The 18310-nt window shown below is 38.8% G+C and overlaps 2 protein-coding genes across 4 annotated transcripts; one reads left to right on the plus strand and one right to left on the minus strand.

Annotated features, from left to right (window-relative positions):
• Positions 1 to 1486: 1486 nt before the first annotated feature.
• LOC135634069 (uncharacterized) lies at positions 1487 to 12271 on the minus strand. 3 transcript variants are annotated; one of them, XM_065144237.1, is made up of 11 exons: positions 11824 to 12271; positions 10917 to 11066; positions 10357 to 10521; positions 9650 to 9802; positions 9081 to 9233; positions 7124 to 7285; positions 6746 to 6934; positions 5110 to 5284; positions 4831 to 5023; positions 2158 to 2305; positions 1487 to 1943 (listed from the first exon to the last, which is right to left on the minus strand). In XM_065144237.1, the coding sequence occupies exons 1-11, from the start codon at positions 12023 to 12025 to the stop codon at positions 1897 to 1899; spliced, it is 1737 nt and encodes a 578-aa protein (XP_065000309.1). In that variant the 5' UTR covers positions 12026 to 12271; the 3' UTR covers positions 1487 to 1896. The 3 variants fall into 3 exon arrangements, with proteins under 3 accessions (XP_065000309.1, XP_065000310.1, XP_065000311.1); XM_065144238.1 differs by lacking the exon at positions 2158 to 2305; XM_065144239.1 differs by lacking the exons at positions 1487 to 1943; positions 2158 to 2305 and adding an exon at positions 2330 to 2377.
• A 2161-nt stretch (positions 12272 to 14432) lies between these two features.
• On the plus strand, positions 14433 to 18036 carry LOC103980063 (truncated transcription factor CAULIFLOWER A-like). Its single transcript, XM_018823864.2, has 8 exons — positions 14433 to 14766; positions 15659 to 15737; positions 15825 to 15889; positions 15993 to 16092; positions 16257 to 16298; positions 17254 to 17295; positions 17394 to 17455; positions 17579 to 18036. Exons 1-8 carry the CDS (start codon positions 14582 to 14584, stop codon positions 17688 to 17690), a joined length of 687 nt encoding a protein of 228 aa, XP_018679409.2. The 5' UTR covers positions 14433 to 14581; the 3' UTR covers positions 17691 to 18036.
• Positions 18037 to 18310: the final 274 nt, after the last annotated feature.

The raw sequence follows: 18310 nt of genomic DNA on the forward strand, positions 1-18310 counted from the left end.
TGTTCGTTGTAATCCTCGTGTATGTTTGTGTCATTCGGTTTTGTTCATGATTTGCACAGCATGTAGAGGACTTGCTTTAGGCTTGACAGTCTCATTTTGATTAGCTTTTATAATCGTTTTATGCTTGTAAACGTAGGTTGTGTAGTTATCATACACATGCAAAATTATTCAAAAATAAACCATCTAAGTAATCATTCTAAAGATGTTTTTAGCTCCATAGGGTGATGCGAAGTGTCAACCGGTACATCACCTAAGAGTTACTCGGGTGGCATATGATTGGATCTAAGATTGATTCAGTGTCTTGTTCCGTAATAATGTCATGTGAGCACTTGTAAAGACTTTTGATCATAGTGGACCACCTTAGATTCTTTGCCACGTGATCATTCAAAGCTTATGAAGTTTATGTTTATAATTTACATTATCTATCAAGTGTTTGATGAAATAACTATTTATATATCCCAAGTTAAACGCTTTATCCAATTTGTATTCTCTTTTGTAGGTCTTTAAGAGACTATAAGATGTTTAAAAAAGACTGACACTTTGCAGACAAACATACAAGCATGCCACACGACTTTGGTAAAACCTATTAAGTCCATAATAACTTGGGTGTCATGTGTGTCTAATCGATCGAGCATCCAAGTCGTACGATCAACATAATCAGAGACATTATGACGTCAAATGCGACGTCACTAGAGTCACCTATAAAAAGGAACCTTCTAACACCAACTTAAAATGTCAAAAGGATAATTGTTGAGAAAACCTTCAACTTAGTTTTGCAAGAATTCGACTACATAAATTGTGACTAGCAAGAAGGCCATCTTAAAAAAGATCACTCGCACTAGCTCGAACAATCACAACCTGATTTATTAATAAGTTTTAATGAATCATGCAAAAAAGACATGTTTTATATAGCTTACACACAAGACAACCACATCTGTTCTCTGTATTCGTTTTTAAGTTATGGGTTCCACATGACGAAGTAATCATATCACGTCATCACTCTCATCGTTTACAAACAGGTGCGAGACTGTCCACACTTGAGCAGGCTGTGTAATTTACCAAACTTTCCCTATCATTTCCAAGACTCCCAACAGTGCAAAGATACGAGACAATGGCTCTAAAGAACACAAAGCACATCCAACTACAACAGATGGAAACTCCATAAACACTCCTATCAGCATCTGACAAGTCAGAGATCATAACAAAATCCAGATGGATTCTCCTCTTGATGCCCTCATTGTTATGGAAACACAAATTCCTCCAATAGATGATGCATCAGTTGCCCTTCTCAGCTGCCAAACAGATCAAGACATGCATAATCTTTGTGTAATTTATCATCATTCTTGGTGTACATGTCCTGTTCTACAACATTATGAGCTTCCATGAGTTCTTGCACCTGCAACAGAACATTTACTGCCACACTCCACAGCAATTGTTAACCAAAAATTGCTACTAAACAATGCACATTTTTAGGAAGCCCTAGATATAAGATAAGCTGTTGCTAGCTCATTCGTCGGATTAAACACCACCAGAGTGCATCGAAAGAAATGTCGATGTCTGACATAGCGTCCCAAGTAGAAAAAAAATGTGGTCATGAACATCCCTTCTTGACTCTTAAAAGAGATCATCTCAAGGCAAGTGATGACAGTGAAGGGTTCAACCTGGGAAGAGCTGCTCCTGGTTGACTAGTAGTGCATTCTCAAAGTAAATATATAAAAATCTTCTACATTTGTACCAAAAAAGATACAAATTTAGCCATACAACTTGAAGTCAGGTGACCATGCCTGTGATGTTTAAGCTTCACACAAAGGGGAATTGCCATTCCCCTGTAAGTATGTTGCACCTGCTCACTCCTCCAAAAGCTGTTAAAAAGCCCAAGTAATTCAAATTCCACTACTACGTTGTTTGTCCATTACTTGCGGTCGTGCCCTGCTCTTTATAGCCTGGGAATGGTGTGAAAGTAACGAATATAATATTGAACTATCTACTAAAAGCATCATCCTACTTCCAATGGTAATCAATGAACAATGAGTAACAATTGTGTATTATTACTAGGATTGGGATTCTGCTTCTAGTCAAGCAGAGTTTTCTAGTACATTATGCAGGTAATAAATGTAAAAGCTCCATAATTAAACTAAATCAAAATGAATTTCTTGCCTTGAATCAATAATGAGGATTGTGCTTCAGCTGAAATTGACAAATTCCCAGAGAAGGTCCGATCATTTGGAGGCTTTGCATCGTCAGAGGCATCATTATTCACCGTGTCCATAAACATTCTAGATGACTGATCTACATTCCATGAGGCCTATGGAAAATAAAGGTCAATTTCCTCCTATGACAGTGATCAGTGGATTTTGTAGGAAATAAAGTCCAGCTCCTGCAAGTTAGTCTACTTATAGGGACAACACTAAAGTACGCAAAAGAGAGTCGAGGCAGAGTACTATCAGGAAAATTGAGGCTTTGATCCTATCACCCCAAAATCTGTCATGGAGGCTCTAAATAAAAAAATCAGCTCTATTAAATATAATCTATGATGTTTAAAATCTCGACAATTTTTTTTTTACAACATTCTATCAAATACATCAACAGAGGAAAAATAAGCAGTTTTAATGTCCTGGTTTGGTTTATTAAAATAAACTGAACTTTTGTATATATTCAAATTTTTTTGTTTAAAAATAAGCAGTTTTAATAAACTGGTTTATTAAAAATAAGCAGTTTATATCAGAATCAATTATTTCAATCATCAACTGCAGTAGCTGAAATTGTAATTCCAAGTATGATACTTTGTACACGTTCATTTTGAGTTACTTTGATGTACATACCACTTATTTTCAAATTACATAATTTTATTGTTTTTTCTGAATGCTCTTATATATAATACCATGTTTAACAGAGCTGATCTCCAATTTAGAGCCTCTATCATTGATTTCAAGGTGATATGATTGGTCTCAATCCTCTCAACAGAGTTCTAGTTCATGTCTTTATACACGTGAACCATAAGATCAAATGTATTCATAGAAGCATGCAACATAGAAAATCCAACCAATACAAGGAAAAAAGAATTGTTTCAACAATAAGTTTTACAATACTACAGTTCAAACCTTCCCTTCATGAAAGGATCACACCTATCTCAGGGTTTTCCAAAATAATTTTTTATCTCCTTATTTTAAGCATGCTGAAGGAGATTGATTTAAATATTTCTCCATCAGAGAAAGTTTAATACATTGAAATCATCTCTATAATTTTGCAACCCCGATGTATGTATGTATTTGTACATAACGAAAGTGGCCATATGAGGTTTAGATCTGGGATGACTGAAATCATCACACATTGCATAAAGCTTCCATGTAACACACAAGTATATTTGGGAAGAAGTAGCAATATACAAGTAATAATTGTTGCTCCGTGATTTCAGAAACTACAAAGGCCATCTCTTTGGTGGTTCTATTCAAGGTTTGAAATATCGTACCGTATCGACGTTTCGACATTCACTCGGTACGGTACGATACAATATACCAAGCGTTATACCGCTCGGTATATATATATATATAATTTGGCGACGTCGCCTCTCACTTCTCCCCAAGCGGGATGACGTCGCCTCGTTTTTATATATATATAATTTTAAAATATTTTATATATATAAAAGATTTTTATAAAAGGTGATGTCACATCGCCTCAGTGACGTCACCTTTATATATATATATATATATACCGTCCGGTAACGGGCGGTCCGTGTACCGATCAGCTGACAGACCGATACGTATCACCTGATACGGGCGGTATTATTCGAAACTGCATACCTTGGTTCTATTAAGCCTTATAACAAAGCTCACTGTTGGAAAAATCTATTGTCACTAAGCCACTCCTAAAACTCTCGTGAAAGAAACTGAAGGGCAACCAGAAACTAACATAGATGCTCTAAACAGTAGTCACTGGATAATGGGACCGAAGAAGTCGTTGTTGATCTGATAATAGATAGAAGCATAGGTTAGGGATGCTAACTAATCAAGAATCATCAATGACTGCTCCAGCTTCTATATGCATAAACTAAGATTTAAATTCCTAGCAACTGGATGTACAAAGAAAAAAGCTCCATAATAATTCAAGTATAGAATCTGAAAGATAAGCAAACTATAACACTGTGGTGACCGAGCCTGTGCATAGGAGGGAAATCATGGCAAGTAGAAAGAAGCTGATATGGTCCTGTTCTGGAACCAACCCAAAGGAAACAATCTAAAAGATCTTGACAATTACTTCTGCTGATTAACAGTATTAGTCAACAGTGTCTTTTTTATTTTTTTGACAGCATTACATGAAGCAATCCGAAGAAAATATATATCCCCAAATAGTTGGGACGTTATGGTTTTGTTGTTATTATAGTATTACGTGAACCAAGATAAATGATCAGCTATTATAAAAAATATATAAAACTGGAGAACAAAGGGTTGATAATGACTGGCAATGAACTGATAGATCCTTTACAACAGTTTTAAGCCTGTAACTGAAATTCTCAAATGAATGGTTGCTAAAAGCCCAAAAGGACAGGAACCACATGAACAGAGGACACTATATAAAAATATACAGCATATATCATATCTTAGAAACTTTCTGGCTAAGGACATCAGGCAAACTTACGTGGGTGAACTGGGATCAACCTAGAACAAATCAAAGCAAATCTATGATCATAAAATATGTGGAGTTTGTCATCATAACATTTTTTTTGTGAATAGAAAATGCTTTTACATCCGGTCACTCAATATGAGTTGACAGTGGAAAGAAAGCAATTAGAAACAGTCATGTGACATTACAGCAGGATTGTAACTGGCATACCTTTACAAGAGTTGAATTCATCAAATTTGAACTTGGAGCTTCGACCAATGGCCTACATACTGTTGATTCTTTTGCACTGGAACTATTAGGCTGCCCATGGTCTGAGCTTTTCCTTACCTCAACTGGTGCATTGGCTACACAAATAGGTCGGTCCATGTTCCCTTTATCACTCATGTTGTCAACAGCTGCTCTCCTGTTTACAGCATAACAAAAATTTGCCAGCAAGAGACAGATGAGATGAACCTCTAAAGTTGGACAAAACAGAAAGCAATTTCGTACTTTTTGTGGTAAGCATGATTATCTTGGCTAAGGTTTGATGTGCAAGAGAACAACATGCCATGGAGCAATTTTCCATCAATGATTGTTTCAATTGCATATCCATATTTGTTTGAATTCGTAACTCTGGCCTCAAATGTAATTTCTCCAGTTGGCTTCAGATCAGATATCATTGTGCCTGCATAGCAACAAATATCAGAGCCATGTATTTCATAATATCCAACTATCTGACTGGAAAAAGTATGAAATTTTGGCTTGCTTCCATATAATTTATCTTTGGTGCATGAAAAGCAAAAGCCTAGTGATGATCTCATGTTTTTATAGCTGCATGCAATTCAATTCAAGAGCCAATGATTGAAGCATACAATTTTCGTGTACCTAATAGGACATTCCAATCACTGAAAGCATGATAAACCAAGATGTTGGCCTGAGTGGAGTATTATTTTTTATAATCCACTAGTACAGTATCTATATACACATCAGTGGTAGAACAGACTGGAATAGATATTAAAGAATTAGAGTTAGCAAGTATTTACATATAGGAACAAGAGTCATTGAAACACCAAACAAGGTCTTGTTTGCTTCCACACTGTACTCTTAATGCAGGAGAATTTGGAAAGATGGTGCATCAAATAAATGTGACAAAGAGAGGAGAGGAGAGAGTTTCATAGACTGCTGGAGTTTTTTTTAATAAACAGGCTATCTGACTAAGAATCTTTAACTTCCAAATAACAACCTAGTAACTTCTGGAATAGATTTTACAGACACGTCGAGTTTCTAATTAATCTAGCCATCCAACCCGCTGGATTTTACATAGCTATAATAAATTCTTATAGAACTTACAAATAATACTGACAGTTTTGTCAACAATATCTGAGATAACCAGCTATAGTTTTGTTCAAACTTGCTCTATTAAATGAAACCCACCTTATTCAATTACTTTGGTTTTTAATTTATATATTTAGATTTTTTATAAATTTGGAGTTCATTACCTATCATTCATCAATTAAAATTAAAATTAAATAAATGTCGACTTGAATACCTTAATAGTGATAAATCACTTTGCAGAATGAAGGAAAAACAACATAACAATTAGATTTTTTTTAAAAAGTAGTCATTTTATTTCTATTTTTCCTTACATGCTGTTAACTACCAGAATATGTAGTTTTTACAACCTAAAATAGTTGTGAAAGAGCAGTTAACTACCAGAGTATGTAGTTTTTACAACCTAAAATAGTTGCGAAAGAGCAGAGTGCTGGGTTATATCCAACATTCTCTATGCCAACAGTTCAATAAATATTGAGCATTAAACCAAGAGAAACCCCACAACCTAAGTTATTGAATCTGTATAATGTTCTTCTTCCTAAGTAACTTGAAGAACATGTGAGGAGAAACCGAGCTTTAGTATTGCTAACCACTGATGCAACCCCAGACGATCACAGATAAAAAAGAAGGTTCAGTGATGATCAAAAAGTATAATTATTCCAATGATATATTCCATAGTAGATAATTAATTTATTTAATACCAGCTCGAATGATATAAAACAAGGGCATACTTGATAGTAAAAACCTTTTTTACTTTAAACTGAAATGTTGCTGCAAGCCAGCATAATTGAGATATTCACATATCAAGTCATACCTGCCTGATCAGTTTCTCGCAGATGGTCAGCGTGTAAGGAATCAGAGATCATCTGCTTCTTCAAAAAATAATTATTCTTTAATATTCTTTGACTGGGAAGATAATCTTGTCGGCACTTTTTCCTCAACTCTCTCCTTATTGAGAGCTTTGCGGGTCTCTGATCACATAGTCCATTCAGAACTGGCATATCTGGCAAAAGATCAAATAGCAACTGGTGAAACAAAAATACAAATATACAACTAAAACCAATTAATCTGGTGAAGAATGAATGAGATGCTTGTAATACAAGAAACATATAGAGGCAGAAAGAATCACAGTAGACATTCCAGTCAAAATCCCATATTCAATCCTGTTTGTAATAAGACAGCAAAGGCTAACCTGTATGCAAGTAATACATGTCATCAAGTGCCTCAAGTGATTTATTACATCCACCCAGGAAGACTATAATTCCTTTTCTTTCATCCAAGCAGTCACCAGCTACTGAAAATCGAGCAGAGGGGCCCCGGTTTTCTGGTATGACTTTGCTCCAAGAACGACTTTCTGCATATCCACCAGAAAAGCACTTACTCTTCAGTTGACAGAAACTAATCACTTCAACCGAAAAATACAGACTTGAATACATTGTTGATATAACCAAGACCATCATATAAATTTCTGAAACAAGACCAAACCACCAAGATTAAGCGTCTTGTTGTAAATCTTAATGAAGTCTGATGAGCTAAAGAACATCTTGAATCAACTTATTCTGGAAAAGCATTCAAATCCTACAAGGTTCTGCAAGATTGCAAAATATTAAGGCCTAGATTATCGTGCAGTTTGAGATTCAGATGATATCAATATGTTTACATGTGCAACATGCTAGAGCTGCATTACAGAATGGATAGACACATCAGACGATTAAAGGTTGAACTACTATGTCCAACATGCTAGGCATTGTCATGCCTGCATGGACACCCTTTTTAGAGACTCAAGTAGAAAAGGGGATTCGAATATGAAAAGAAGAAAGTTGGCAAAGATTATCTTTTACTGTTGAAGGGGAATTAACTGTGAACTACTATGTGCAACATGCTAGGCATTGTCATGCCTGCATGCACACCCTTTTTAGAGACTAAGTAGAAAAGGAGATTTGAATATGAAACAAAGAAAGTTGGCAAAGATTATCTTTTATTGTTGATGGGGAATTAACTATGAAAAATTAGAACATTTGGAATGGTAATATTTTTGTAATGTCAACAGCTGGGCAAAATAGCCACCTAACATTTGCAAGACTAGGCAAGATCAAGAAGAGTACATTAAACCAAAGTAATCATCTTGAGTAAGTGGGGACACACACACAAGTTGATGCTCACAGAAAAATCCATAGGTGTTAGATTTAAACCAAAAACATTATAACTCCAGCTATTTCCATCAAGCTACAATTAGTTGTGCATCAAAGGGTCAAATGCAGAATCGTATTTCCTTTAGTATGGTAAACCTCAAAGGCTTGTGGTTTTTCAAGATCATGTTAAACTACTAATCCAGACAACAACTTAGCCAAAATGAGACGGGAGTTTGATGGTTTATTGCTCAAATTCACTTAAACTGTAATACAATCACTTTGCATTTAGATAATTTAAGCTATTTTTGTGCTATATTCAATGTTACCTCAAGCATATAAAATGAGGCAACCCTGGTTCCTCACTGCAGTAATGGGATCCTGATGGCTGACATGTTCCTATCTCAAGCTAAAGATTTGTTACCTTCAAGTGCTAACTGCCAAATTTATAGTTCCAATAATAAAATCAACACTTCGATAAGTCAGAACATAACCCTGAAGAAAATATTTTCCTGAAATTAACTTTTGTATATACCATGAAAGGAAAAGAGTTAATTGTTTTGTGGCATGTCAGTTCATGGATATCCTTTCCAGTTATCCTACAACCTAAGTAAGGTGTTTCTAGTCTAACACTATCATCATTTTTAAATTTTGTTTTCAGCCACATTCCAAGTTATGTGTCAAGTATTATTCTTGCTATATATGAAAATATAACCAAACCAAAGAAAAAAGAAAAAAAGAACAGACTAATGATTTATACTGCAGAGGATGCATTTTTGATAGAGTAAATTGCAAACATGAACAAAGTAAACAAAAAGGTTATCTTTGCAGATGATGCAAAAATTTCAATATTTGCACAGGATGCCAAATGTCATTTTGCCATCAGTGGAACCTTAACCAATCCCAAAACAAGAACTTAACAGTTCTAATAGTTCATACAGCAGAAGATGCAATGTTCAATGGATTACCTAGCCAAAGCAAGCATGGTAGACTAGTAAGATTATTCAATAAATTACTTACCAACATTTAGGACATAAAGGTCATCATAAAGGTTTCTAGCATCTGTAAAACCCCCAAACACAAATAAGTTACTTCCAAGCGCCACAGTTGTATGCCCAGCACGTGGTGGAAATATCTTTCCTGCAGTTTTCATAGGCTCCCATGCAAGTGTGTCTGTTGGAGATTGATACATGTTAAATTAGTTGCCTTAGAGGAGATGGCATTCACTTCCACAAACAACTTCAGCTTCTCCAAATGGAAAATTGATCTTTATGCGGTAACTATAATTTGAAGCAATAAAACAAACTTGTCCAAATGTTACTAACATATGTCATTTACTTCTGAGGAGGAAAATATCACTAGATGTTCCATTCTTAATATCGTGAATGTTACATTTCACCAAACACCTTAAGACAACAGATTGTACCCCTATTGAAAATCAATGAATAATGTCACAGTGGTTTTATCATTAGAGAAGCACTAACATCAATATTTCAACTTAATCACTAATGAGAGATATATATCTAATATTAAAAAAAAAGCACTTTATTGACATTATCATGTATAAGACATGGATTCAGAGGAAAAACCTGCATTTAGTATGTGAACATCAGCTAAATAGAAATCTGAAGAATCTTCACCACCAAGGACTATGATTTTGTTCTTCCACGATGAGCAGCTATGACAATCACGGGCAGAAGGTGGAGTGCCAGAAGTCACAGCACGTTCCCAAGTTAGTGTCTCTACAATGCCATACAAAACAAGTACTTCCAAATTTGAGATACTTCAACAATGACCAAGATGAGGACATCAACTATAATTGAAGGTGCTAAACACATGCTGCTACTTAAGCTTGATAGGAACTTAAACGAGCCTTGGATAATATTTTTTGATAATCAAAGCACTTATTATTAAACACAAAATGCCTCACTTTTATTGAATGAACATCAACATTCTTCCCATGAAAATGTGCAAACATGAACAAGTGCTTTTGAGAAAAACAATATGTAATGCATCACTATGGACTTCTGCAAACTTAAGTAGCTACCTAACAATAACTTGACAAACAAAAAGTGAAGTTTTCCATAAATTATATATAATAAAAAAATCGAATATTGAGCAAAGATTTAACCAAATGGATCTTCAGGTTCAAATAATGAGCTAAAACAACACAATGGCAAATGAAGACAGTTCTAAACATGTCCTAACAAGAAAAACATGCAAATTTGTTCCAATAATTTCCTGTTAATTCCTAAAAACATTACAAAGTTGAGAAAAATTGATTGAGAAAATTTGCCTGTATCCAATATGTAAAGATCATTAAAATACTTCTCTTCATGGGTCACAGATTTGCCACAGCCACCAAAAATGAAAAGCCTCTTGTCAACAAGCACAGCAGTATGTCCTTCACGTGCATCTGGTCCCTCACCATTTAAGTTTGGCACAATCCACGTGTTTGATGCTGCACATACGATCAGCGGAAAAGATCAAACTGATGAAAGTTTCTGATTTCATTAGCATCAAGAGTAAAGCTTAGAGACAACTTTCCATCTCCATTTGATAAACGTAGAGCAACAAGCAGATTGAGGTAAACTACAGAGCTCTTGCAATCAAGAATCAAGATAAGAGTTTAGCAACACCATAATATGATGTTTCTCCATTTGATAAATGAAGGGCACACAAGCAGATCGATGTAAACTATAGAACTCTTTCGATCAAACATCAAGATAGTGTTTAGCAACCACATAGAGAAACAATGATCAAACAGCAAAATGTTCCTTTGAGATGTCTAAATCGATAAAATCAATTGTCATCGCAGTTTCATTCAAAAGGATTGTGAATGATGAGAATACTTACAGGTGTCCAGAATATGCATGTCCTTGAGAGGGTTCTTTCCATCCGTTCCCCCAAAGACAAATAACTTATCACCAACTGTGGTACAACTGTGGCTATCCCTTGGTGAGGGTGGAACACCCTTCAACATGGGTTTGCTCCATGACTGCTGAACTGTGGAACACATCTTACACGACGTCATGTCGGCATGTTTTTTCTAAAAACAAGAAAACAAATACTCCAGCAAGAAGCAAAAGCAGAAGACACATAACGTGAAATCTAGAATGCATGAAGACTAAAAACTTTAGGTTTGTCTAGAACCCCTATTTCGGCAAAATAACACTAAATTAATAATTTAAAATTTGACGATTGATCAAATTAACAAAAATTAACGAACACGCTCGAAAATCCGATGAAATCCTATATAGACTTACAATTTGACACAATAGCAAAGAAATCTACATACTCTCCAAGTAGACTGTCGAAAATGGCAGACAAAAAGAATGTGCAATTCAAGAGACATCAGTCAAATTCACTTCGACGTATGAAAAAGCTTTCTTGAGAAGGAATGAGAAAGGAAACTACAGTTTATTTGGAAGGGTTAAAAAGATAAGTGGCGTTTAAGACACCAAAAAAAAAAGTTATGGAAACAATATTTCGAATCCAAGCGCTGTTAGCTAAGAAAAATGAAGAAAAAATAATCCTTTTTTAGTACCAACACCTCTAAACATCGTCGCCATCATCATCGCGGTAAAATTCGTGATCACATTGACAACTTACACTGACTCACCACAAGACTAATCCAAGAAAAGGGATCTTTCAGCTGAACATTCGAATCAAAACCCTATCCGAAATCAGAAAGAAGCAAAGGAAACGGCGCAGTAGAGAACAAAGCGAGAGAGCAAGCTCCCCGCAAGGAGCCACCACCCACCGGTGTCAAAGACGTGAACATCGTTGGTCTGGCAGTTGTCGCGGCCGTAACCGCCGAAGACGTAGAGGTACCTCCCTCCCTTGACGGCGTTGCAGGTGTGGCCCCACCGGACGCCCGGGCCGCAGATCCCGCCAGCCTCCGACGCCCCCTGGTCGGCGGTCTCCTCCGCTTCCGCGTCTGCGTGCACCAACTCCCACCACATCTCCAAAAGAGATTCGAGCAAAATACGGATCCCTAAGGAGGGGGAGAAGAAGGACTCCAAAGACTTTAGCTTTAGGGTTCCTTTCCCTTCTCAAATGAGATAGAGAGAGAGGAGAGAGAAGAGAGAGAGAGAGAGCGGCGTGGGATTTGGAGCGAGGCAGAGGCAGAGGCAGAGGCGAGGAAGAGAGAGAGGTGGCCGGTCGAGGTATCGGTGGGTGCTCAGTGTCCGTTCCCTTCTTCATCAGGTTGTCCGCGTCACATTTTATATGGGGCAGTACGAGATTGCAGACCAACGCCGGTGTTGACCCTCTTGTCTACCTCTTTCGCGTTTCCATGCGGAAAAAGGGACCCGCTTTGTTCATGTGGAGGCCACCTGACTTCAACAACCGGTTTAGACTCCAAGAGGGGCCCGCTCAGTACTACATTTCCCAGGACAAAGGTCACGTGCCTCTGACCCTCTTTCCCTCGCGTCCTGACCGTCCGCTAGGTGATGAATGGTTGAGAGATAAGGAGCGTGACACGGCCGAGCTGGAGACTGTTGATTGCAATTTACTGATCCGATGTAATGCGACTACAACTGAACTATAATTGGGCCCAAGCCCGGTCCAAGCCCAATAAGGAACTCAGATGATCTCGTCCGTTGATTATTAGGATCTCACGAGATCATCAGGAGTGATTTGCGAGTGTGAGAACGAAAAAAATTTGGCCGACTGAAAGATACCCGCGTGGCCGAATCCCTCCGTGTGTAGCCGCGCGAGATGCGGGTCCACCGTAGTTTCTGTCGCTGCCGCCAATCACAATACAAGTAGAGAGATCGGGTATCGATGTACTCGACGGCTTCTTGACGTCCTTCATCATCTGAATTCAGCTCAAGAAAGTTGAGTCCAATCTCTGTTTTCTTCACTGCTTTCTATAGCTTTAGTGTTGTTCTTATTCCACGGCTCTGGAATTGTAGCGACTCAGGAATCAAATGGAGATGTCTCTGAAGCAGAAAAGGACAACAAAGCTTCTAGCCTTTGGCCCACCTGTTCTCTTCTTTGGCACGGAAACAGTGAACAGATCATTGTTCATCAACATCCTCGCAGGTTATTCAAGTGATATGACATTAAAGATTCTATTCCTCTGCATTTGTCTTACATGTAATATCCTTTTTTCTCCTTGGTTCTCAGTCCCAACCTACGCAGGTCGCTTGTCATTTTCTCTCTGAAATATTTCACCTACACAAATTTGAGACTGTTTCTCGACATGAACTCATGAAACTGATCATGTTTCTTGACTAAGAGATGCAAGACTGCGCGGCTTACCGATCTTAACACAGACATTAATTCCAAGGTCAAGATCGACTGTGCAAACTTGCAGTGATGATTCCCTTCTTTAACGCAGACCAGTTCGAGATCATGTTTAACGCAGACTGATAATAACCTTCCACCTCCGTCCTCTCTCTCTCTCTCTCTCTCTACATGCAACCTGCTTAATGGTACTGCATGGCTCTTCAGCCCAGTGTGGTGGTACTCCTTGAACTCCAACAACGATGAAAAGCTGGAACGAGGGACGGTGGAGGGAGCCCCCACCCCCATCGCGGTCTCCTTGGAGCTCTCTGACCTGTTATGTACGTGGCGCCATCCATCACGTCCTCCGACTATTGCACCACATGCACTCCAGCACGAGTCCACTCACCAAGTATGTCGAGAACACCGTCCAACGTTGCCTCCAGCTGGCACAGGATCGCGAGGAGGACCCCACCCGATCCTCTCACAGTGAACTCCCGACTCGTGATCTATCGTTGCCATGTCAGCTTGGTGGTCTCCCTCCACCTCTCAGTCGGCACGTCCGCCCACCGCTTGAAGACCTCAGCCATGAACATGGCGATTGGAGCTTGAATGCAACACTTTGAGATGGATGCCTTAGATATGCGGCGATGATGATGAAGGGTCGGGTTTCGTTTCGTTACCCGGAAGTCTTTTGAATGCAACGCTTTGAGATGGATGCCTCGGTGATGATGATGATGGGTCGGGTTTCCTTACCCACAAGTCTCTTCCCTCTGACAGGTCCCACCCGATGTTATCTCTACCAATTGCCAGACACGTAAGCGAGATGCAATGTTTTTGGGTAAGGAAAGAAACAAAAGAATTGTCCCTCTTTTTCCCACACTCGAATTTTGTACCCAAGAAACCCACCAATAAGCCGCGCCGAACGCCAGAATCCGTAAGACACTGCACGTGGCGGGCTCCAGGTGAGCCGTGCCCCAACAGCGGCCTCCACCAATGGGAGCCGGCGATGCGCGGACCCCATAGCGCTTCCGCCTCTACCAAATGGACAACGAATTCCCCGAAACCACTCGCAGGTTTGCCCAAAAACTGATCCCTCTATATGATCCGAACAGGAGTTGCTTCTTCATCCCCTCCGCCTTTGATACGCTTCTTTTCCTTAGAACGGCGGGCGAAGACGGCGCCTTCATCTTTCTCTCTCTCTGAGGAGCGCGCACACTGTTAGGGTTCGTTCTTGGTTCCAAGAAGAGAAAGAAGAAGAAGAAGAAGAAGGAGAAGGGGAGTGATCGATGGGGAGGGGGAGGGTGCAGCTGAAGCGGATCGAGAACAAGATCAATCGGCAGGTGACGTTCTCGAAGCGGCGGTCGGGGCTGCTGAAGAAGGCGCACGAGATCTCCGTCCTCTGCGACGCCGAGGTCGCCCTCGTCATCTTCTCTCCCAAGGGGAAGCTCTACGAGTACTCCACCAACTCCAGGTACGTACGCACGTTCGTTGCACCGCCACATGAACCAATCGCCTTGGATGATGGAGCTTAGCTCTGATTTCCTTGTCCTCTCGCATGCGACTCGTCTTGGATGATCTTACAGCATGCTTTCTCTTCATGTTGCTCGGTGCTAATCGGAGATCATGCACGCTTACTTCGTGTTTCTGAGCTGCTGAGTGCAACCAAGACGATTAAGATCAAAGATTACTGTTAGGACTGCATTCATCCTGATCGTCACTTCAGCTATCACACTCTGGCCCACTTTGACTGCGTTCTTTCTCTGAGGTTTTCGAGTCCGGCCATGAGAAATCAGATCTGCAACTATATTCTCTTTGTCCTCTTCGTTCTGACAAAGCAGATGCGTTCGTTTAGTTTCAGATCTTACACATAAACTAGAAGATGCTCATACGCGAACGATGAGGTAACATAGATTTAGATCTGGCTTTGTGGCCAGCGAGAGTTCATGGACATGAACGAGCTTCTTATCTTTTCTTGCCAGAGAAAGGAAACTAATTATGAAGGAGCATTTGGCATCATTTATTTATGTGTTCATAATTCTGGGATGGAAATTAAAACCCCCTGAGGTTAAATCAAATAAACTATCACATATTAATTTACTTACATACAAAACCAAAAGGAAATGGCAAGCAAGAAAGATATATAACATTATGGGTCTTTCAAAGAAAACAAAAAAACAGAGTGGAGAGAAAACAATTGAATAAGAAGCAGAAAGAAGGAAAGCTGAGTGTTCTAAGACTTTCCATTTTCACCATTTTCTACTCTTTTTCTTGTTCTCATTAATTACTATACGCATCAAATCCTCGGTATATGAAGCTTCTGCATGCCATGGTGCATATTTCAATGGCTTGGTTCTTTCCTGTAGCATGGAAAAGCTTCTTCAACGTTACTATGAATCTTCATATGCAGAACGAGCTCTCGTAGAAGCAGATCCTCGATCGCAGGTAATTAAATGGCTGATATAGAACCAGAAGCTAATCTCCACAACCTCTTTTGTGATAATACTTGAACCATGTAAATCTTTTGTGTAGGTAAGTTGGTGCCATGAGTATGGAAAGTTGAAGGCCAAGGTAGAGGCTCTACAAAAGAGACAAAGGTCCGAGGAAAGGCAGAAACAAGTTAAAACGAGCATCAGCTTTACTATAGACTTGTTTGATGCACTGATACTTTCTTTTCCTGCTTCTTTTTAATGTGTTCAGGCAGCTCATGGGAGAAGAACTGGAAGCTTTGACTCTTAAAGAACTCCAGCAGCTGGAACGACAGCTTGATACATCTTTAAGGCTCATGAGATCAAGAAAGGCGAGTCGATCACTTTGTGCTGAACTAATATGTAGTGCTGCATGCCTCCTTCATGTACTCTTTTCTTTGCGACACTGTGCATAGTAGAGCCATCATTGCCTTTGTTTTCCTGAAGATGAAGAGACAATGCTGTGATTTGATTCCTCCTCTTTGGAATGCTACAGAATCACTTGTTGTTCGATTCAATCGAGGAGCTTCAAAGAAAGGCAAGTTCAACAGACTATGCTAGAAGTGGGATTGCATTGTTCATTTTCTCTTATATTCTCAGATCTTGTCTTCTTTTTATCCATTACCTATTTGATTTTGTCATTGATTATGATGGCCATGTCTGCTACGATCATAAGGTATGAATTGGGGTTATGTTTTGGATGCTTAACTTAGCTTCATATCCTGCTTTCGCATAGATTTGGCAAGGCTTGCTATGATCTTTTCCCAACTGTACTCATCAATCTAAATATTTATGGTGATCATGAAACATATTTTCATCTTTGAAAATGCAAAAAAAAGAATAAAAATAACAATATATATTACATAAAAGTTTGTAAAACCTTTCACCAAAATATAGCAAAGAATAGCCTGATGAAACTTTTATAGAGAATATACAATCACTATGAGAGATTGTCAAAGCTTTAAGTAGATTGTCTGTTTGATATTGTTAGTATGCTTTGTGATGCTAAATTCACATTGCCATAAGATCACTGGCAATTCCAATCATCTTAGATTGTCTGTTTGATATTGTTAGTATGCTTTGTGATGCTAAATTCACATTGCCATAAGATCACTGGCAATTCCAATCATCTTAGGATGATTACACTCATCTTAGATTGTCTGTTTGATATTGTTGGTATGCTTTGTGATGCTAAATTCACATTGCCATAAGATCACTGGCAATTCCAATCATCTTAGATTGTCTGTTTGATATTGTTAGTATGCTTTGTGATGCTAAATTCACATTGCCATAAGATCACTGGCAATTCCAATCATCTTAGGATGATTACACTCATCTTAGATTGTTTGTTTGATATTGTTAGTATGCTTTGTGATGCTAAATTCACATTGCCATAAGATCACTGGCAATTCCGATCGTCTTAGGATGATTACACTCATCTTAGAATAAGCATATAACAAGCAACAACAGTTTCCATCCCAATTCCTGCGCAGGAAAAGTCATTGGAAGAGCAACACAGCATTCTGGAGAAGAAGGTACAGTAGAAAAACTTCTGCATTTGAACTTGATGCTCTTGCTTCTGTCTATGAACTTTGTTTTGTTCTTTGGAATTGCATCAAAACATCCAAATAAGCTCATGGAGAATGACAATAATCACAAGGCTTCTAAAGACTCTCTCCCCACCCTCAACACCAGGTAGAGTGTCTACTAGCATTTCTTTCATTGTCTCATAGATTACCTCTTCTTCTAGTAGCTATCCTTGCGGAGATAACCATTTAGTAACCTCTGTTGATGAACACCTTCTGTGTTTGAACGCAGAACTTACCCAGAGAGAGCTGCGGTTGGAGTGGAGCGACCTGTCCAGCCCGGTGCCGGTAAGAAGAGTGATAGTTTACCTCCATGGATGCTTAGCCATGTCGAAGGAAGATGAGAACTTTCCACCATTGGCAACCTGAGCATTAGCTAACATGGTTAAAGCTCCATCAGCCACGAGGGTGTCTTACATCGCATCGATGAGTTGCTGCAGTGATGAGAGAGGTGCCACCTGATGCCTTGTCTTTTTCTTCATCTTCTCCTGAACTAAATCTATGTATCCTCCTCATGCTCTTTGTTTAGTGTGGTTGTCATGTTTGTGAGATCATCTGTTCCCCGTATTTCTCATGTACAGCTATACAAAATCCCTTAGAACAGTATAGTGAGACCCCATTTAGCTTTCAAAGCCGAAGATAGATATCTTATATTTGAGAATTAACTCAGAAGGCATTGCATTGTGGCCACACTGCAAAATGCATAGACACCAATGATTGACAACAATTATGTTTCTCCTGTTAGGCAAAAGACATGCAGCATGAATCAGCCATTGGTTTGCCACCTCAAAGCTTCAGGCTTTAATCTGTCAAACTGGTCTCCACATTGGTCCCTTTCCTTAGTGGCATGTTTTTGGCAAATCGTTTGGTGGCAGAAAATGCAGTGAGCACTGCAGCTACTCGATTTGTTTAGATCAACACTCTTCGAATGGATTTGTTAGTGGCAGATGGGGATTGTCTTCTT

The sequence above is a fragment of the Musa acuminata genome, chromosome BXJ3-3 (genome assembly GCF_036884655.1).
Source record: "Musa acuminata AAA Group cultivar baxijiao chromosome BXJ3-3, Cavendish_Baxijiao_AAA, whole genome shotgun sequence".
Classification (NCBI taxonomy): domain Eukaryota; kingdom Viridiplantae; phylum Streptophyta; class Magnoliopsida; order Zingiberales; family Musaceae; genus Musa; species Musa acuminata.

Excerpts from the sequence above, each read along its gene's own strand:
- LOC135634069 (XM_065144237.1), bottom strand. The coding sequence starts at position 12,025 with ATGTGGTGGGAGTTGGTGCACGCAGACGCGGAAGCGGAGGAGACCGCC. Across the intron at positions 9,803-10,356 it reads TCTTTACATATTGGATACAG|AGACACTAACTTGGGAACGT; the intron begins GCAAATTTTCTC and ends ATGGCATTGTAG. Across the intron at positions 2,306-4,830 it reads TGAATTCAACTCTTGTAAAG|GCCTCATGGAATGTAGATCA; the intron begins GTATGCCAGTTA and ends TATTTTCCATAG.
- LOC103980063 (XM_018823864.2), top strand. The coding sequence starts at position 14,582 with ATGGGGAGGGGGAGGGTGCAGCTGAAGCGGATCGAGAACAAGATCAAT. Across the intron at positions 14,767-15,658 it reads GAGTACTCCACCAACTCCAG|CATGGAAAAGCTTCTTCAAC; the intron begins GTACGTACGCAC and ends TCTTTCCTGTAG. Across the intron at positions 17,296-17,393 it reads ACAGCATTCTGGAGAAGAAG|CTCATGGAGAATGACAATAA; the intron begins GTACAGTAGAAA and ends CATCCAAATAAG.